A 22,702-nucleotide genomic window follows, 5' to 3' on the forward strand; every position below is an offset into this window, starting at 1 on the left:
ACTATTCTAAAAGTGTTAAAAAAAAATAAAGAGGGAAAGAGTCTCTGGCTCAGGCAGTAATAGCCTTCTGAAACATTTATGTTCAGTCAGTGTAAACCCATTCGAACAAGTCAGTGAAAAAAAATGAACACATTGCTTTCAGCCATTAGCAGTTGTTGTATATATTTTTTCATGTTGACATTAATCTTTCCATTGATATTAATCAGTTATATACGTCCAGGCAAAGAAGCACCCTCACACATGGGCTGGAGTTGTACATCATGTTTTGATCAGCATAGATTAGCATAGCATTTGATGGTTAAGGAAAAAGTTACAGCTCTCATATCAAAAATTCAACATCAACAAAAATTTTACTTTAATAGAAGCAATACTGGTTTTTCTTACATACTCTAGAAATATATACATATGTACTTTTCAAACAAATAGCACAGACCTGCAATTAAATTCATGAGCAGTAATCATTAAAATACAGTTAACAATAGAGTAAAATAGTTACAGATTTTCTCAAGTTGCATAATTCAGACAAAAAAAAGATCATCTAATTTTTATTGCACTGCTCCTCACCCCTAAAAAAAGAACCCATAAAACTTAGCAGATGGGAGCATTCATGATCAAGGTCAATGTTGGAAAATAAATAGCACCTTTAGTAATTAAAATGATTGTCTGTATTTCCAGGAAGTCTAAATATAGCATTTCTGACTTTATAAAGAAATTAAAACTAATTGATAAGTACCATAAAGTTAAGAATGTCTCAACATTTGCATAGGATGTTTGACTGAGGAAATTAATTAAAATGGCTCCTTCAAGACAGAATATCAATTGGCAGTAGGGGAAAGACTCCAAGGCATTTCCATCTTACTGTTTGGAACTAGTCAGAGAATTCCCCTCCTATGCCTCAGGCCCCATCAGAAGAAACTGTGAGATTTTCAACTATCTCCATTCATTCATTTCCATGAGGAATGACTCTATGCCTGGCCCTACAGGGCATAAAAATTGTTAATCTAGAAACATCCTTGTCCACACAGTGTAGAAGGAAAGAACAAACCTTGGAATATATATTTGAAACAGCGAGCATTGCACATATTCCCACAGAGGAATTGGACATTTGCTTTCAAATTTATTAAGCAGCAAAGCATAGCAACTCTGGCAGGTCCTTCTCTGAAGCATTATGCCCATGTGGCTCTACAGCTGGACAGGCATTTTAGAGCCTCAGCAACTTAGGACAATTCCTTTAAAAGAAGCTCATTACCAAAACAATTTACTTTGGATTTAAATAAATCTACATAGTATTTAATTAAAATAAAATATGCATCTCTATGAAAACACCTTTATCTTTCATTTGGGGTGGGGGCACTTTTACACAGGTCTTATTTTCTAAATTAGGAATTGCTACATATACAAAACTTTCTAGGAATATACACCAAGATGAACTTAGTGACTTGTGCGAAGGCAAAGGAAGAGCAGTCTATCATTGTGCATTTCTAAACACCTGCAGGCATTCACACTGAATATTTTATACTTTATTTTCACAAGAAGAGGCAGGTCCAGCCATGGCTTCTATCACAGAACAGCCAACTGAAACATCTTGGGTGATAAACAAGGCTATCTTAGTCTTATTTCAGGGAATACCCATATTTATCTGACCTTGTGATGGTTTGCTCAGTGGTCACCAAAATACACAGAGAGCAAAACACATTACATTTTCAATTTGAAATCTTAGAAGCAGAGCTTAAGGCATGATTTATAATTAAAATAAATTTACAGTTTAATTCTGAAACACATTCTCCTCAGGAACTCTTTCAAAAGATAGGTGTGATTATAGTAAAGTGTATCTTAAAGGTGTCTTATTAGTAACAAGTTATGCTATAACTTTCCCCCACAACCTTAGTTACAATTTAATTTTATAAGAAAATACTTATTGAAAGCATGTAAGTTGTAATAATTTTTTTCAAAATTTCCTTTACAAACGGAGAAATGTTCATTCTAGAAAATATTTCATTAACACATGTTTAAGAAGTTTCAAATCAATCAATTGCCAATCTTAATGAATATTTGGGAAGATCCTTCCATTTCACCTACAGTATAGAAATTATTTTATTAAAGAATGATATCAAATTTTATCATTATGAAGAAAAATGTCACAGATACTGAAGCTATTCATGTCACATCACCATGACAATGTCAATTGGTCACATGGCATCAGTCTATAAGCAGCATGCACCTGCCTGAAGAAGAAGGTCTCCCATATGCACGCAAGATTCTCTTGGGCCGTGCAGTTTATGGACATCCTCATTACAATGAGGATCCTATAGTAAATGTCGCTAGTGACTAAAGAAAACCCATATCTAGGCAGAATACTGTTTCTTGCACTTTGCTAAAATAAACTGACAACAGTTACAACTCTTCTTCCAGGAATTTATTTCACTATGATTTCTGGTGTTTTTTGTTGTTTCTAATTGTAGAGACAATATGTATGGAGGCACTGTAGATAGAAATGGTGTGCTCTGACATCACAGCTTAGGTTACATTGTTGTCAGACACCTGATAAGCATCTAGTTCTGTCTGATAAAATTCATCCTAATGCTTTCCTTAATATATTTTCAGATTCTTAGAGCACTGTATGAGTAATGTCCTTAAACTAAGTGACGGCAGTTATTTTGGAAATATGCATCCTTAAAAATGTCTAGATATAGGCAAAAGGGTAAAGAAACATTGATAAAATTTCTATTAACATTAATGGTACCAGTATTATGCTACTCTTTGATGTTACCATAATAACATATATTGTGCAAAATTCAATAGCCTATTCCTGTCTGTGCCTTACCTAGAATTGTGTACTGCAGCCATGAGTAGATATTTTTCAAGTTGAGCTTACAATCTTGACACTGCAAAGTAGGATTAAGAAATGTAGTTATACTGAATATGAAGGATTATTGTGTTTGGGGAAATATTTTATTCATTCTATAAGGTCATCATTATTGACACAGGGCTTATAAATGTATAGAACTAAAGAAATGTTAGTGAAAAGATGGGTTCTATTTTCAGTCTTGCACTCCATCAGAGCATTAGGCTAACTTAAAGGTTCTACTCTGTTCTAATATACTTCAAAATGTGGGTAACTAACAAAAGAGCTTAGAGAGGCAAGATGATGTGATGAATTAATTAAACATAACTTTCACTATTTGTGTATGTCGAACAAAATTATGCTACAAATCAAGATACATTATATTTGTATTATATCCAATGCTCCAAAACCAGCATTATAATTGGCTAGTCCTATCTCATGAAGTCCAGCATTACTCAGACTTCAATTATAGTGTAGATGGTAAAAGTTTGGCCCACAGAAACCTGTGGTTACTTCGGTGAGCATGTTGTATATAAAGTAGGTCTAATAAAATTATCATTAGATGCAAAATAAATGTAAAGCCTGTTTTATCGTGTAAAGAAAAATTAGTCACTGTGATGTTAATCTGATAATATACTGGCTTTCTTTATTACTGCTGAACATTGCTCACCTTAACAACTATCTATGAAGGCCAGACTACAAAAGATCACAAAGACAATGAAAATGTTATTAAAGTGCCACCGCTAAGGATGTATTCTACGTGCAGAACGTCCAGAAAGATAGGACAAAAATCTTAAAGATTTAATGCCTGTCTAAACATTATAGGAGAAGGAAATTCAAAAAGTGAAATAAAATGGCCAAGAAGGGTGGGAAGGATCATGAAGCATCAGGGACTGGAATAGGCATGATTCTGTTCAATGCCAATGTTAATTTTGCTCAATGTAGAGACATTTGAAAATGTCTTTAACAATACTATCACCACTTTTTCAGACTCTGTCCTTCACTGTATCAAAGAAAGCAAGATGAGAACTTCTAATCTTGTAATACTGTGTGAAGATGCAAATTCTATTGTATATGAACACGCAGACTAAAGTTTGCATGGTAAAAATGGTGCCCTCAGTGCATTGTTCATTTAAGTGTTTTAACAGAAATAACTTGTGTTTTTATTACTAGAGTTTCTGACGTGTGTGTCTCTTGGCTTTTTCCCTGTGCTCTCCAACATGCAGAAGCATAGGGACACACAGAAGTCAAATCTGTAAAAGTGATAGGATCGTGGAGACTTAAAAACAATCTGAGCTACATTTATAACTGTGAACAGTGGTGACAGATCTTTATCTGTGGCTCCATTATATTGACACTGCCATGGTGTACCACTGTTAATTCTAGTTCTTGAAGGCCTGAGGCACTTTCAGAAAATTAGGGAAATTCCAGAAGGTGAGTGTCAAGGACAGATTTATTTTGCTAGATTGTCAAATTGGATTCAATTATGTATTTATCATGCATATGGGGAAAAATCCATATTTGAAAGCAGTCTTCAAGAACACAAATGCCTTTCCATTCTCAGAAGTCTAAGACCTGGAATCAGAAGGCTCTTTTCTATGTGTGAGGATGTGAAGTTCTGACCTGAGGCACATTCTGCCTCAGGGAAGCTATTCTTGAAAATCATAAATGAATATGGGCACCGGCAACATAGAGGACATCATGCAGAAAACGGTGTGTTGAGAATGATCTCAAGCAAGGAGACATGCATTTGCTCTCCAAAAAGTCTAGCAAGAGAAGACAACACAAGCAGCTTTGTTCTCCATGGAACAAGGAACAGCGTCAGAGGAGGCCGAAAGGTGAGGACATAGAATGTGTTTTTATTTTCAAATAATGAACATAAATATATACTGTCCCAATGAACTGAATTATTTCATAAACATTTCTTGACTTCTGGGGCAATCCTACAAATGGATAGCCCCTAAAATGCAAATCGTGTTTTAAAGTAAGTTTTACAGTTTACACCTATAGGTAACGAATATAGGAACAGTTTATGTGTAATAAGAAATGGTTTCTTCTGTCCCAATTTTAGGGAAAACATATGACATAGGAGTCATATAAACATGCCATCATTTGTATGAGATGTTTTATGAAGACACTTTAAGATATAATTATCATTTGAGATAATTTGAACTTATAAGAGAAGCAGGCAATTTGATACTATGTTTTGCTTACAGTTGCTAATGGAATATAATAAATCATTATACAGATTGAAGTTAGGTCTAAATTCCAACGTGAAGTTTACACTTTTACATATGTCTTTCTACCTGCTTATGATACAGTCATTTGTATTTGGAAGCTGAGTGAACACCCTAGGGACTCTTCCTGCTTTGTGATAAACCAAAGATTAAAGTTTGGTTTGACAATATATTTTTAACATAAATTTCCTGAGCTTGCATGTGCATGTCTCTTTCCCTTTTCTCCTCTCTCTCTCTCTTCCCTCTCCTCTCTCTCTCTCTCTCTCTCTCTCTCTCTGTATGTGGAGGGATGAGAGAGAGAGAGACATTCTATCATATCAAGTTAATGACTTCTAGTATGGCTTTGGTTTAAATATTAAAAGGCATTACATAGGCAAAATGCATGCCACAGACCTCTTAGCCCCTGCTCTAATTTGTATTCTCCTAATAAATTGAGCCAAACTTTTGGGATATTTTATTTTATTAAAGGTTAAAAATTGTATGAGTCTTTTCTTTCTTTATAAGGCATTCTTTGGATAAATATAATTTCAACTATTAATAATAACATCTATCTACAATTACATTTATAATTTTTCATATTGTCAGGTTGTAGAGATAGAAGCAAGTATAGAAGCTTACTTACAAAGTATTCTTTCAGAATACTTTTGAACACACCAAATTGAACTGTTTTCCTTATTTTCTGCTGCCTGGGTGGAGCATGTGAGGGAAGGTGGTTGGAGCACAGGACAGAAAGGGGAAGTCTGCAAGTCACGTGACTTTATACTAAAAACGTCATGTCGTAACTATCAGTACCTAGCACATTGCCTCTTCAAAAAGGAGCTGGAAAGACTAGGCCAAAACAAGTCCATATCCACTTGTCTATGGGTGATAAAGAAATAGTTAAATAGCAAAAACTATGGAATGTTTAACAATAAATGATAAAATATGTAAGCAAGCTAATGATCATAACTTGTGAGTACTCTATCTAGTTCTTTTAATCTTGAGGTAATCAGTAGAACATAGTGGGCATTTTAATGGTACCAATCTAGTGTCTTATCTCAAACATCTAAAATCTGTTGCTCCTTGGTGGTGGTGATATGTTCAGCACTAAGGTTGCAGACAAAGGTGTACCAATGTTTTTTTCCTCTCCTTGGGTAATTAGGGACACATGCTTTAGCCGGGCAGCCTTTCCTCAGTCTTTGAAAGGCTTCATTAAAGCAGCAAATATTTCAACAGGTGCAGTGGACCAGTAAAACCAAAAAACTGAATCCTTTTCTATTATGGTTTTGTTACTGATTCAAATGAGACATGGCTTAACTTAGGATCCATCCATTACAGATGTACACACTTATCATGTCATGTTTGTAGCATGACTACACATCAGGTCATGTGCTTTGCAATGCCTCCACCCTCTTAAAAAATCAACACAATAACCATGACAAATTAAGTGAATTAAGACAACTGAAAAACAAGGAAGGAAATGCAGTTGGTTTTGATTTGATTCATCAGCAAGTGCCATCACCACTTCTCAGGGAGAAAGAGGCCCTGGAATCCACCCACAGCATCCCCTCATGCTGGTGGTAGAGCACACGGACTTTGTACTTCTCACACCTTACTGCTTCTCTCCTCCTATTGTCTCATAGGTATATTAGTTTTCAAGGAGTGTAAGAAATTCTTGTTGGAAGAACTTATGGTTGACTAGGATGATTTATTCGGACAAACAGAAGTAAATATGAAGGAAGTAATCATATAAAGGTGATTCAAGATTGGGTGGGACTAACTTTTCTTTAACGTCATATAGTGTCATATATTGCCCTGCTTAATTTCTCTACAATATTGGCACATCTTGTTTTTATTAAATAATTGGAAATTAGAAACATTTTCATATTCAAAAAATCAATTGATCAATGAAGAAAACTAAAATCTTATTTTGCTGCCTAAATATGAACCTATAAAACACATGTATGAAGCAGTGTATAATTGTTATAAACAAATCAAAACTTAATAATATCATGAAAATGTGGTGTCTAAGGAGAGTCTAAGAAATAAGAATAGCACCCACCTCTATTAAAAGGGAAAGAGAAGGAGAAGGAGGAGAAGGAGGAGAAGGAGAAGAAAGGAGAAGAAAGAAGGAGGAGGAGGAAGAGGAGGAGGAGGAAGACGAGAATATAAGAGTGACTTCAATAATAAAGTATTAAATTCTTCCTATTTATCAGAAAATGAAATAAGACATGAGACATATAAGAATACTTAGTTTCAGTTGCTATGTACACAATAGGAAATCACAGACCTCTCAAAGAGTGTACTAAGAATGAGTTTGAATTCTAGACACTTTAGGTTTGGAAAATGAGCAAAATGGTAAAGTGGCCTGCGCAATAATTCTCTACCATGTTGCTACTGTGTTATAAACTACATGTCTGTCAGTCCCCACAGCCTATATTGCCAGAAGTGTCCTGGGGACACACTCCAGCTTCTGGGTTCTATTCTCAGTCGTGGATAGTCCAATCAGTAGAGGACAGAATTTTCAAGTGTTTCCCTTCCTTCTTTTGTACCATGAGCTGTCTTCTGGGATGGAATTCAAGGCCTAGGTTTGGTTTTTGCTTTTGCTTACTGTAGTAAAGCATTATAAGATCCTGTTAGCAGGGCTCAGAAGTGACCCCTGGTCTTGTCAGCTCTACTCCTATGAATTACTCATAAGATTAAGCTGATATTACTACTTTGTGCTGAGGGGAAAAAATAGAATCTGGTCTACTTGAACACGTCAGATTTTCTAATTTATTTCGCTTGGATAGTTCAGCACACCATTAAATCTGCATTGGGCCCCCACTTTTAAAAAGTCATCAGAACATGTACATCATGGCTTAAAAGGCTTCTAAAGTCAATGGATTCATCTGATTTTTCAGTGTCACTGCGTTTTAAATCAATTTACATGTTAGGTATGAATTCTGAAAATTAATCGAGTGGTTCTACTATCTAGCACCCAACCCTAATTGTGACCTCTCAAAGAAACTGTGGTAGGTGTGTAGATTGAACTGGCACAAGTGTGGCAGACTGATGTGAAAAACTAGTTCTGTTTTGTTTTTAACGAAACGTATCCGTGTAGATTTTTTCCCTTTAGCTTTTTTTGAGTTAATAACACTTTGATTTTTTTTTTCACCATAGACTGTTATTTTTAATCCACACTGCAAAACTGCATGCAGACATAATATATTCCCACACCCCAGTGGAGTTTTTTTCCCTTTGTCTTAAAAATGACTATGATAATAATTTTTTCAAATTCATTTATTTCTTTCTGATCTCCCGATACTCAGTGTTTGTGTAGATACATGTGTAATTCTTTGTGTGTTGAAAAGAAAGAATGATTGTCCTCAATTCACTTCATGACTTAATATCAGATGAAAAAACTGAACCTTCAAGAGAGTCATTATGTGGACCTAATGTTGAGTTGTGCTTAGGGTAAGCCGAGGTCTGGGGTGCAGATCTAATTCTGCAGCTAAAAAGCGAAAGTCAGCAGAAGATTAAAAAATTCTGTTATCATCGCGACCCAGGTGTGCAGATGAGCAACTGTGTGGATTTTCTACATGGACAATCTTAAGAGTGAACCATCCCAACAAATGTTAAAGCATTAACTTCTAGTGTGTCATTGAGGAAGATGTCAGCGTTGTTACTGTTTGCCATCTTTCGTTGCAGCTAAAATCCTTTGCAATTCTTGGAAAAAAAAAACACAAAGAAACTCCTAACTAAACTCATGAACACTGATTTGGAGGTGGAACTTGCTAAATACTACTTTCTTTGTCCCTGTCTGGGGGAAGATTGTGTGTATTTGAAACTTTGACAGTAACTTCGTCCTGCTTAGGTCTGTTCAAGGCCTCAGTTTCTTTGGACTGCTGCGTAGCTGATCTCTTCTTCTTTGCCTTGTCTCTCTTCTTTTCCTTTTCGAGAAGTCTATAGTTTATAGCATTGCCAATCAGTAGGTAAGTACCTGATGTTAACACGACTGTTCCACTGGCTATGTACAGGTATTTATATTGTCCAGTTATATCAAGCAATTTACCTATGAGACAAAGAGCATCATTTAAGAAGGCATGATAAGATGATAACATAACATCTGGAAAAAACTTCCTCAAACAAACTGTATTCCTCTTATTTAAATTAAGTATCAAATTACACTTTAATATAGAAAATATTCTAGATGATGTATATATGTATACATATATATATTCAGATATTTACAGGACTAATTGTACCAGCATCTCATATCTACTGTAAACTATTTCTGCCGAAAAACTATAATCAAGGTACAACAATAATCAAGATATATTAGCATGCATGTGTTGTATATTAATACCTAGGAATATAAGGCAGTTTTTAGCATACAGATATGTGGTTTCATATGTATTTAACTATTAATTTGCATCAGGTATATTGAGATTTATATCATTTTCCATGTCTGTGTGTTTATTTTTTTATTTATTTATATTGTTTTGTTCTGGTGAAAAGCAGAAAAAGTCTTATTCAATGTGGCCACCCTAGGAAGAGGGAAAAATAATTCTACAAAACCCTCCAATTCCATTTGTGGGTCCTGAAAAATCAGATCAAAATTTACACTAAGTAGCAGGGCTGTGGACTTCTCATCAGACTCTGGTCAAGGTATGACCACCAATCAGTGATCCTTACTCTCTGGATTTCAGTTTTATCCTGTAAGGTGGTCTCACAGATGATTAGAACTGTGGGGAAGGTCCTCTCTGGCCACTTCCTTTTCCTCCTCCCAGCATGAGACTCCTGAAGAAGTTCCCATTTGCTTTGGGGTCCAGTGTTTCAACTACCTGATAGATCAAGAGACATAAGTGTCTCTTTAGAATAATTTCATTTTATTTTATTTTTATTTTTTTGGCCAAACCAGTTACAATACTACCCAAGCATCACAATGAAGGCTGCATTGCTGGAGCTGTACAACTTACAGATAGCTCTGTGCTCTCATTTCTGCGTAACCCACTTTCTTTTCATAATTTATGTTTTTTTGTTTGTTTGTTTCTTGATTATACTAGAACCCAGTCACAGCCCCACTCTCTCCTCTCTTCCCAGTCCTGTCCTTACTTTGGAAAGACCCATTATAAGTTGGTATCATTCATTAACGGCTTCACTACGCCCATCGCAGTCTGAGCTTCCATCTGTAGTGTTCTCCCTTACTATGACTAGGAAGTGATCTGAACGTGATTAAATAGCCCGTACTCTGTGAACTATGGATTAAATAGCCCGTACTCTGTGAACTATGGATTGCCTTTGTTTGTTTGTTTGTTTTAATTAATTTTCATTGTTATAGTTACCAAAATAAGGCCTGGTTGCTTTCTAATTTTTAAAAGATCTATTTTATTTTATTTGTGTGTGTGTGTGTGTGTGTGTGTGTGTGTGTGTGTGTGTGTTTGTGCTTATGCATTTGACTAAATGCATAAAAAGTATTTGACTAAAACTTGCCTGGTGCCACTGAGGCTGAAGGTCAGACTCTGTAACATTAATTTTTCCTTCTCTGTAATGCAATCATTAAATTCTTAATAATTTGTAAGGATGGACAAACTTTAATGTATAGTATTGTTATTACTTATATCCCAACCAATTGTGATGTAGACTTTCAAGTGCATCTGCTTGGTCAGATTTCCTAATGTTATGATGGTAATATAGTTAGTACTAAATTGAGCTCTTTGAAATATTCCCGCTTGAGAAAATTTCTCTGGTTTAATTAGGAACAATTGTAATGCACCAGTCAGGGTTCAGTGAGCTTGCTTGAATAAGCATCACACATATATGGTAGAAAATTTACATTAGCAGGGTTCTGAACAAGACGGAGCAGACCAAGAACCTAAATAAGTGAGCTCAGTATTCATGATACTTATACAGCATTGCTAGAGATGATGCCATCATAATTAACCAGTAACACCATTGCCATGCCCACCATCCAAGGTTTTAACTTCAATCCATCAGGGAAAGAATTTCTATCAACCTTTATATTGTAAACTTAAATAGTAGAGCATCTACTACAGTTTCCTTCTGGGAGTATTCTCAATATATTTCAAAAGGAGGCCATGAAACAATCCACAGGAAGGCCAACAAAATCCAGTAGTTCTAAAATGTCCATTTTAACCATTTCTTCTCCCATTTTTCTTCTTTTCTTTTTTCTTTTTTTCCTGTCCCTCTAACCCCCTTGCATCTTTCCTTTTTTAAAAAAATAATATTTTTAAAAAGGCCATTTTCTCAACATTTTGTTTTGGTAGTCTCTACATATACTTGATTTTCTCAGTAAGAAGGTTAGAATAGAGGCTTCCATGGCCATCTTTGAGACCATTGCAGATCCTGAAAGTCTACATCTCAACTTTGACATTTGTAAATATGAAGTAGAAATTACTTACTCAAAAATATGAACTCTATTATACTCTCCTACTATATCAATGATATTAAGTTAAGCTTGTAACTTTGTAAGCCCAAGATCTTAAATTTTGGGTTAAATCAACCAATTATGAAACTTTCAGGTGTAAAACCTCTCTAGTTTTTTTAGGCAACTAATGTTATTCACATATTAATCATCTAATAAAGCACAATAAAAAAGTACTTGTTCATAGGCACTTATGTTATTATTCTGTTGTCCTTGATGAGAAATATTCTTACCAGCCAAAGGAGGGCCAAAAAGAACTGGACAACACTCCACAATTGTGACGAGTCCCACAGCACTGGAGAACCTGGTAGGTCCAACAAGGTCCATAAGACATTCAAAGAGGAGGCTGCTAATGCTTCCAAATCCCAATCCAAAAAATACAACATAGACTACCAAAGCTGCGTAGGTTTGTGCGAAGGGGCATAAGAGATGGCATATGCCAGTAAAAATGATTGCACAGCTGAAGAGGTACTGGATCCGTGGACGGATTAAGCTAGTGTTGGCTATTAATCCAACAGAAGGCCGAGCAAACATATCAATAAAAGCCATCACAGACAATAACAAAGCTGAGTTATAGTCATCCACTCCTTTGTGTTTAGCATATGGAGCCAAGAATATAATAGGTGCAAAGATCCCTAAAAACAAGATAACGTTTCCAGATAGGTAGATCAAAAATCCTCTATGTCCAAAAAGGCTGAAATCTAAAAACCTATTAATCTTTTGTGCTGTTGATAGCTTACTGGCTTTCTTCATAGTTGAATCATGTCTTGAGCCAACCTTACTTCTAGACTTCTTAGCAGGTGAACTTGGCCCGACAGGTCTCATGAGGCACCCGGCCACACAGGAGTGCAAAAATATGCCTCCCAAAATCAAAAAACTCCCCTTCCAGCCATAGCTGTTAAATAGGTACTGATTGAAAGGAGCCAGTGTGCTTAAGAAAACAGGACTTCCGGCCATGGCGCAGCCATTTGCAAGGGGTCGTCTCCTATAGAAGTATTTTCCAATTATTGTTAAGGCTGGTTGCAGGTTGAATGCTAATCCTAAACCTAAAGCACAAAAGGGAAAACAAGGCAAAGAGAGAAAGAAAACAATATCACATTATGTTACTCACCAGAGAACTTCGTCAAAATGTCCACTATAGAGGATAAGACAATCAGACATGAAACAGGACATTGTGATCTTTGAGGATTACAATTAGAAATCTAACTATACAAAACCAAACTAAATTGGTTTTCATAACTAAACATAGTAAGACTGCTTCAGAGTCCTTTGTTTTAAGGCAGAAAAATAAGGTACTACCAGGGTATGAAAAAGATACCATAGAATAGGCTATAGCAAGGAGTAAATTATGAGTTCTTAATCAGAACTGTATAATCCCACAGATAAATTGATTCCTTCCTTTTCATATATACTTACATACAAAGAAATGAACTAGATGTGAGAGATTTAAAAAATGTGGGTGCTCTACTATTCCAGTAACATGAATTATTCACAGACTAAAAGAGTCACAATTTTGAACAGTTCTACCTCCTCACAGATATTATTTTCAACACCATGCAATAATAAAATAGAGAAATAAGTTTATGCCATTATTTCATTACATATCCACCACATTCTAAATTTGATAACTAGAGAGCTACACATGGGTTAAGTAAAAATTATCTCCTTTTATGAGTCTGGAGTATGTTTTAGAGAGCTTTAGTTGACTCTTCAGGGCTGAGTTTCCACCCTGAGATTCTCTGTAGTGTGGGTTCTTGCAGATCACTCAAACGTGACCCTACTCAGCAGCGTAGATGAATAGTCCTTTTAAAAGCATATAAATTGGTTTATGTAAACTATCTCTTTTGCTATATTACTATTTATACTATTCTATTTCTAAAGGATGATGAAGATGTAAATCCTTCATCCTACTAATTTGGATAATTAAAAGCCATATTGCAGGATACATTCTGGAATATATAACAGTGCATACCAATAATCAAACCCTTGATGGCATTTCCTAAAATAAATTTTGTCTAAAAGCTATGAAAGGAACCAAGAAAGCACTTTCAAGAAAACAAGGGGGTATCCTCTCTGACTGTCCCTCCGGCACACCACTGAAATATGAAGAACTGCTACAGTCAGGCAGATTCTCATAGGCTTATGAGCAGGGAGCTAGTCAGCAGAGGAAGCTGAACTAAGAATTCAGGTAGTGAATTTCATTTATCTTTATTCGCCTTCTCCCTGAAAAAGGTAAGGAATTTTTGCCTAAAACACCACACAGTGGTTCATTCTAGAAAGATCACACAGTGGTTGGTTCTGAGAACTCCACATTCTAGAATGACCAAAGCCACCAAGACCCAAACACATGTACTTGCATTGGAATAGCAGTGATGGCAATGACAACCCAAATATGGGAACATCAAAAGAATGGTGTCTGTATGTCACCTTCTTTGTCTTCTCTAGTGAGAAACAAGAGAGTCCGGATGTCTGTGTACATGGAATACGGGCAGTCTCCCCACAATAGGCCTTGGTTTTGATATGGAATGCTTAGGTCTGACATTTAAAATATCAAAAATATCATAATAAAAGCTAGAGTCACATGGAGAAGTGACAAATGCCAAGACTGATGATAACTATTATAGTAGGTCTTTACTTTTCTTCCTCTTAGTATGCAGTCCAGTTGGATCTTAAACTCACTAAACATTCAAAACTAACACTAGACACACAATTTATTGCCTCAGTTTCCACTATAATAGTTTTACAGTATTATATACTATATAAAATAATAATAATATATAATATATAATAATATATAATATTATAATATAATACAGCAGACAAGTATTATCATGTGTGCTATTCATTAACCTCTAAAGCCTAATTTATTCTTCAGCAAACAGCTTACAAGTTTAAATCTAGGCTGACCTCAATTCAAAACTAAACAGAAGATGATAATTTAGCCTTTATTACTCAGAAATCTATCTTTTTCTTTAAATATAAAATGTAGATTTTTAAGTAAAACTCGTTGATAAGCAAAATAAAAATGGTGTCTTCAAATATGCAGTTTAGGTTCTTTCAGTGAAAGGAATTCTCTCTAAGGTGCCATGACGCCAGTCCCAAGGTCTGTGTGAGCATTTTTAGTATATTTAGCTCGCTCTGCCACTCATTGAAGCATAATTGAGAAGAGTTTTATTGTGGATGTTTAATGAGTGCTATCCCAACATATGTACTTGACACTACTTTTAACACTATTAGTAATAAGTCAGAAAGCCTAAATAGAAGTAAAAACATCTTTTATAAGTGAAGGTATCATACTAGAAGGTATTTATACCACCACCTTAACTCACTCAAGACTAAAACATCACCAAGCCAATACCAAGCACAACTGCTTCCGTTCCCATACCTGCAGGATGACACGTGCAAAACTGTATGGTAACTTCTAAAATCATTTATCCCTCTCTAGCTAGTATTTTAATGTATCAGATAAAAATACCTCAGAATAGACTTTCTTTTAAAAATAAACTCAAAGAAAACATTAAGAATTGTTTCTTGTTCATGCTTTTCATGCAGTTCAGATGAAAGCAGAACCTAGATTACCTCCAATGAAGCCAATGGTGAGATAAAGCTCTATCACACTCTTGCTGAACGAGGCCAGGATCATTCCACAGCAGCATAATAATCCTCCCACGATGACCACAGGCCGGCTGCCATAGTTATTCACCAACACACTACTGATGGGACCTGAGGTAGACAAATGATTAAAAAGATATTAGTTGAAGGGGTCATAGATTTATCCTTAATACATCTTTGTTCTGAGAGGTGAGAGAGTGCAGTTTGATGATCAAAAGAGATCAGTTTACATGTAATACATGAACATAACATCACATTGACTGGTTTGTTTTTAACTGTTGTTTGAATTGCTTTTCTGAGATGGGAGACAGGAGGCTAGGATTAGGGTGATCTTCCTATCTCAAGGCCTAATTTTAGGGAACTAGAAAAAACAATTGCCACTTTCAGCTGGGGAGTTATTTGATTTACTTTTTTAAATTTTTAAAAGATTTATTTATTTTATATATGAGTACATTGTCACTATATTCAGATATACCATAAGAGAGCATTGGACCCCATCACAGATGGTTATAAAACACCATGTGGTTGCTGGGAATTGAACTTAGGACCTCTGGAAGAGCAGTCAGTGTTCTTAACTGTTGAGCCATCTCTCCAACCTCTTGATTTACTTTTTAAGAATAATTTTAATTTTTGTGTGTGTGAGTATGTGTGTGTGTGTCTTTGTGTTGAGTTTGTACGTATATGTGAGTTTGTGTGTGTGTGTGTGTGTTTGTATGTGTGTCTCGGTGTGTGGTGTGTGTCTATGTGTCTGTGTGTGTTTGTAGATGTGTCTGTGTGTGTAGAGTGTATGTAGGTCTGCATATGTTGTATGGGGTCTGCACATGTTGTATGGCTGTGTATGTCTGTGTGTGCAGTATGGCTGAGTGTGTCAGAGTGTGTGTATGTGTGTGTGTTTCTCTCTGTGTGTAGTGTGAGTGTGCATGTTTACATAATGTATGAGTGTGTGTGTGTGTGTGTGTGTGTGTGTGTGTGAAAACAAGATGAAGAGGCAATCAAATTACATATAGCTAGTGTTATAGTTGCCAAATGTGGGTTCTTGGAACTGAACTCAGGTCCTCTGCAAGAGCAGCAAGTACTCCTAACTTCTGGGTCCATTGCCCCAGGTCCTGTTGAGTTTTTTAATCATATTATAAAAAACACATGAAAACAAATTGGGAACATTTAACATATATAGCTTGTAAGACTATTATCAATCAAATGTAAAAGTTTTCAATGGAACACAGATAATAGGCCTCAAGCATCTTTAGAATGATAGTAAATTATGTTATAAAAGATCCAAGAATTATACAGAGCTTTAGTCTACATTTCTGAAATAATGTGTATATAGGCATATAAGTTATTAACTAGCATTTAAGTTATTAGTTATCCTTAGATATGACTATTCTTTATCATCATATTTTGTTGACTCTTATTTTTAAGGTTTTATTTTTCAAATTGTGTGCAGTATTTTGTGTGCAGTACATGTGTGTGTGTGCATATGTGTATGCATGTTTTGCATGTGTCTGTGCTCAGGAATGTATGTGTGTGTGTCTGTGCATGCATGCACTTGTATAGCCAAACACATGCATGGATATATTCATGTTATTGATGCTGCACTCAAGAGACCATAACAGATTATTAGGTTCCCTAGGGCTTGCCTCTGAACTATTTACCAGGCCCACACTTCCTTTATTTAAGATGCTAATTGTTGCAGATGCCTCGAGCCATCAATGACCACCAGATGATAGTCCTACTCCAATTCTCTGCCTGCCAGCCCCTCAGGGAATACCCAGAAACAGTATGCTCCACCCTGCCACTCTGCACTCTATTTCCCTTGGCCATAATTCCACCTGCATTCCTGGAGACTGGCTGCTGCTCAGGACAAGCAGAGGTCTTCGACCGACCATGACCATGTGGGAGCTTTATTTGCATCCTGGGAGGTCTGCCTCCACCCAGGACAAACAGAAGCCTGAAATCATCAAGGCCAACCAGCTTGGTATACATCCCTGGAAGCCTGCTACCACCAGGGACTACCAGTTCTACCTACAACCCCAGATGCCTGCTCCCATCAGGTATAGGCCTGCTAATGCTAGGGAGAACCAAACCGTTAAAGGTCAGCCTAAGAGCACAATCAACAAAAGTCAAAGCAATATGACACCACCAGAATCCAACTATTCTAATACAGCAAGCTCTGAACATCCTCATACACTTGAATAGTAAAATATGACCTTCAATCTAATCTTGTAAAGATGATGAAAGCCTTTAAAGAGGAAATTAATAACTCCCTTAATGAAATACAGGAAAATACAATCAAACAGGTAGAAATCCTTAAAGACAAAATGAATAAATATAATGAAATTTAGAAAAATACAATCAAAGAGGTAATAGAAATAAAACTGTTCAAGACATGAAAATCAAAATAGAAACAAAGAAAACTCAAAGTGAGGGAATTCTGGAGATAGAAAACCTGGGATAGAGAACAGGAACTGCAGATACAAGCATAACCACCAGAACAAGAGATAGAATGGAGAATCTCAGGCATGGAAGATACCATAAGAAAATATTGATACACATGCCAAAGAAAATGCTAAAGCAAAAAGCTGCTAACACAAGACTATAAAAAGACCAAACCTAAGAATAATAAGAGTAAAAGAAGATTCCTAGCTAAAAGGTGCAAGAAAATATCTTAACCAAAACTGTAGAAAAAAATTTCCCTAACCTAAAAAGCTAAATGCCTACAAATGTACTAGAAGCTTACAGAACCCCACATGGAGTGGACCAGCAAAGAAAAACCATAAGCCACATAATAAAAAACTACATGGACAGAAAAAAGAAAGAATATTAAAAGCCATGAGGGATAAAGGCCAAGTAACGAGTAAAGACAGGCCTATCAGAAGTACACCAGATTTCTCAACAGAGACTTTAAAAACCAGAAGGCCCTGGGAAGATGCCTTACAGTCTAAGAGAATGCACATGCCATCCCAGCCACTAAATCTAGAAGCATTTTCAATCACCATAGATGGAGAAAACAAGATATTCTATGACAAAACAAAATTTAAGCAATGTTTTCCACCAATGCAGTTCTACAGAGCAAGGAAACCTCCGATACAAGAAGCAAAACCATACTCAAGAAAATGCAAGAAATAGATAATTCCACACAAGAAAAACCAAAAGAAGAGAATCACACACACACACACACACACACACACACACACACACACACACACACACATCGTGCACACACAAGCACCACCAACATCAAAATAATAGGAAACAACCATCACTGGTCATTAATAGATCTCAATATCCACACTTGAATAGAGTGGATACATAAAAGGGATCCATCATTCTGCTGCACTCAAGAAACACACTTCAGCATCAAAGATAGACATTACCTCAGAGAAAAGGGATGGAAAAGGTTTTCCAGGGAAATGGATCCAAGAAACAAGCTAGAGTGGCCATTATCTATCTAATAAAATAGACTTTCAACCAAAAGTAACTAAAAAATATGTAGAAAGACACTTAATACTCGTCAAGAAAATAATTCAGCAAGATGATGTCTCAATTATCTATGGCCAAAATGACAGAGCACCGACATTCGTAAAAGAAACAGTACTAAAGCTTAAATCACACATAGAACCCCTACAATAATAGGAGATATCAACACCCCACTTTCACAAATGGATAAATCATTGAGATTGAAAGTAAAGAGAGAAATAAAACAGAGGGTATTAACTAAATGGGCCTAATAGACATCTACAGAACATTTCACCCAAACACAAAAGATTATACCTTCTTCTCAGCACCTCATGGAACCTTCTCCAAAGTTGACCATGTAGTAGGCTATAAATCAAGCTTCACCAGACACAAGAAAATTGAAATAATTTCTTGTATTCTATCAGACCACCATGGGTTAAAAGTGCACTTTAACAACAACAGAAAGCAAAGAAAGCCTACATATGTGTGGAAATGGAAACACTCTCTATTTAATGATCACTGGGTCAGGGATGAAATAAACAAATTAATGACTTTCTAGAATTCAATGAAAATGAAGGCAATATACTGAAACTTATGGGCTACAATGAAAGCAGTGCTAAGAAGAAAGTTCATAGCACTAAGTCCTTCATGAAAAAATTGAAAAAGTTCTCATACTAACAATATAAACGTACTCCCGAAAGCACTAGAAAATTAAAAGAAGCAAACATAACCAAGAACTCAAGAGGAGTAGATAGCAGGAAATAGTCAAACTCAGAGCTGAATCAATTAATTAGAAACAAAGAGAACAATAAAAAAAAATCAACAAAACTAAGAACTGGTTCTTTGAAAAAACTTAGCAAGATAGACAAACCCTTAGCCAGACAAACTAAAAAAACAAACTTACCCAAATAAAAAAATCAGAAATGGGGACACTGGGGAAAATCAAAGAATCATTAGGTCTTACTTCAAAAGCCTGTACTCCACAATATTGGAAAATCTAAATGAAATGAATGATTTTCTAGACAGATACCACTTACCGAAGTTAAATCAAGATTCAGGTAAACTATTTAAACAGCTCTATAACCCCTAAGGAAATAGAAACAATCATTAGTCTCCTAAGCGAAAAAAGCCCAAGGCCAGATGGTTTTAGGACAGAATTCTACCAGACAGAGGGTTAATATTAATCCAAATTATCTAAATAACTCTGGAAATTAGATGACAATCACCCAAATCAGCCAATTAAAATTATGATACATAGCTAAAGGGATTATTCTTAACAGAAGAAGCTCAAATGGCTGAGAAAAACATTTAAAAAATTGTTCAGCATCTGTCACCAGGGAGATACAAATCAAAATGACTCTGAGATTCTACCTTATACTCATCAGAATGGCAGTCTCTCTGGGCTGGTGTCCTGAGCAGACCTTGGGAGCAAGCTCTGCAGCAAGTCCCACAACACCCAGAGGAAGCTCCACTCCCAGGCCCTCTGACACTCTCAGGATCAGAGGTGAGGATGACCCAACATCTATCCTAACACTGGGAGTAACTGGGACCTGCAGGACCAGGCACATAGGAACTCCTCCAGCAGAGTGGCTCAGGTTCCTTCCGGTCTCTCTGGGCTGGTGTCCTGAGTAGACCTTGGGCCCAGGCTCCCAAGCCAGTCCCACAACTCCCAGAAGAAGCTGCTGCACTCCCAGGTGCTCTAACAAGCCCAGGGTCACAGGATCCCGGAATCACAGGGTCACAGAGACTGCCTGACTCTGAGGAGTTCTGATACAACCAGGATCACAGGAGGGACACACTCCAGTCATATAGCAAGGGCAGGTAGCACTAGAGATAACCAGATGGTGCGGGGGCAAGCATAGGAAAATAAAAAACACAAACCAAGGTTACTTGGCATAATCAGAACTCAATTCTACCACCATAGCAAGTCCTGGACACACCATCACACCGGAAACGCAAGATTCAGATATAAAATCACTTATAATGATGATGATACAGGACCTTAATAAAGACATAAATAGCACGAGAACATAGGTAAACAGCTAGAAGCTCTTAAAGAGGAAACACAAAAAAGAACTACAGGAAAACACAATCAAACAGGTGAAGGAAATGAGCAAAACCATCCAGAATCTAAAAATGGAAATAGAAACAATAAAGAAATCAGGAAGAGAGACAACCCTGGAGATACAAAATGTAGAAAGGAAATCAGGAGTCATAGATGCAAACATCACCAACAGAATACAAGAGAAGAGAGGCAGGGCAGAAGACACCATAGAAAACATTGACACAACAGTCAAACAAAATGTAAAAAGGAAAAAGCTTCTAACCCAAAACATCCAGGAAATCCAGGACGCAATGAGAAGACCAAACCTAAGGATAATAGGTATAGAAGAGAGTGAAGACTCCCAATGTAATGGGCCAGTAAATATCTTCAACAAAATTATAAAGGAAAACTTCCTTAACCTAAAGAAAGAGATGCCCATGAACATACAAGAAGCCTACAGAACTCCAAATAGACTGGACCAGAAAAGAAATTCCTCCTGTCACATAATAATAAAAACACCAAATGTACTAAACAAAGAAAAAATTTTAAAAGCAGTAAGGGAAAAAATGCAAGTGACATATAAAGGCAGGCCTATCAGAATTACGGCAGACTTCTCACCAGAGACTATGAAAGCTAGAAGATCCTGGGCAGATGTCATACAGACTCTACAAGAACACAAATGCCAGCCCAGGCTACTATACCCAGCAAAACTCTCAATTACCATAGATGGAGAAAACAAGATATTCCATGACAAAGTCAAATTTACACAATTCCTTTCCACAAATCCAGCCCTACAAAGGATAATAGATGGAAAACATGAACATAAAGAGCGAAACTACACCCTAGAAGCAAGAAAGTAATCTTTCAACAAATCCACACAAATCTAATTCCACCTCTTACAACAAAAACAACAGGAAGTGACAATTACCTTTTCTTAATATCTTAATATGAAAATTAATATTACCAACTAAGCGATTATTCAACTAAGTGATTGATATTCAACTAAGCGATTGAAATCGAAAAATATGAGGAATTAGAAATTTGTTGATTGTCATCCAATGGTCTCTCTAATTTGATAATTGGAGAAATAGGTCAAACATTGTACAATCTATATATACTTTCAGCTTGTTTGTGACAGTGTCTTGCTGTATACAACATAAGGGTCTTGAAATCCTGTTTTTCCTATCTCAGCCTCTCTATTAATAGTATTGTTTATTTCATGTTTTTACACTCTACTATGGTTTTCAGAACAGTTTCTATATTTCAAAAGTATTTATATACCCAAGGAAGACATAGACAATTAACTTGGGAGGTGGCTTGTAATAGAACAAAGAGAGACTGAATGCTTTGAGTTTGTATCTCTTGAATCAAGTTTGAAGAAGAGGACTTTACAAGTTACTCTTTCACTGAGATGAATGCTTTTCCAAATTATCACAGCCAATGAACCAGATTCTTACCCACATCTGTGCCACCCTCCAAGCAGAACCATTGTTCATTGAAAACAGTTGGTGAATGACTTTATGGATAGACTAGCTTAATACACACACCATTTCTTAAATGAATGTAACCTGTTCTCTGTGGGCTGAGAATAAAGTCACTCACTCAAGTCAAGTAGTTTTGACCATAGCAGGAAGTCTGTATCCAAAATCGTGCCTACAATTCATTCCTTGGCGCAGCAGAACTGTCAACTCTCAGCTTAGCTATGATGCAGGTAAAATCCTTCGGTGATTTGAGGATCATTGAAGTACAGCCTTATTACAATGAAATGCAGTGTCTAAAAATTGTTCTTAAATTGGGCTTGTACCACAGAAAGAGCCAAGATTTTAAACTCTACTAAATACAAAACAAACAAAAAGACTTTATATATTTATGTTCATTTAAGAAAATACTAGTAGTGATGTATTATTTTGAAATATACAGTTAATATGTTTGGAGTTATTTGAAATTTATACTGTGAAAAACGTATGTATTTTCAGTATTGCTGTAGACAAGCATCTACATAACACTGTAAATTGATTGTTGTTTTATATCAAACAATTTTTATAATACTCATTTTTATTGTTATAATATTTTATAAATTTTAAGGAATATGACAAGAAAGG

The 22,702-nt window shown here is 36.0% G+C and overlaps 1 protein-coding gene across 3 annotated transcripts in view; it reads right to left on the reverse strand.

The window, feature by feature from the left end:
* Positions 1-246: 246 nt before the first annotated feature.
* The window catches only part of Slc16a7 (solute carrier family 16 member 7), a 169,311-nt gene continuing 146,855 nt past the window's right edge, over positions 247-22,702 (reverse strand). For all 3 annotated transcript variants that reach the window (XM_031350225.1, XM_031350224.1, XM_031350223.1), the window contains 3 exons: positions 15,068-15,211; positions 11,722-12,534; positions 247-9,115 (listed from right to left, as the gene is read on the reverse strand). In XM_031350225.1, the coding sequence (XP_031206085.1) occupies positions 8,838-9,115; positions 11,722-12,534; positions 15,068-15,211 (1,235 nt within the window). In that variant the 3' untranslated portion in view covers positions 247-8,837. The remainder of the gene's footprint in view (positions 9,116-11,721; positions 12,535-15,067; positions 15,212-22,702) is intronic.

This window comes from Mastomys coucha, unplaced genomic scaffold (genome assembly GCF_008632895.1).
Source record: "Mastomys coucha isolate ucsf_1 unplaced genomic scaffold, UCSF_Mcou_1 pScaffold4, whole genome shotgun sequence".
NCBI classification, from domain to species: domain Eukaryota; kingdom Metazoa; phylum Chordata; class Mammalia; order Rodentia; family Muridae; genus Mastomys; species Mastomys coucha.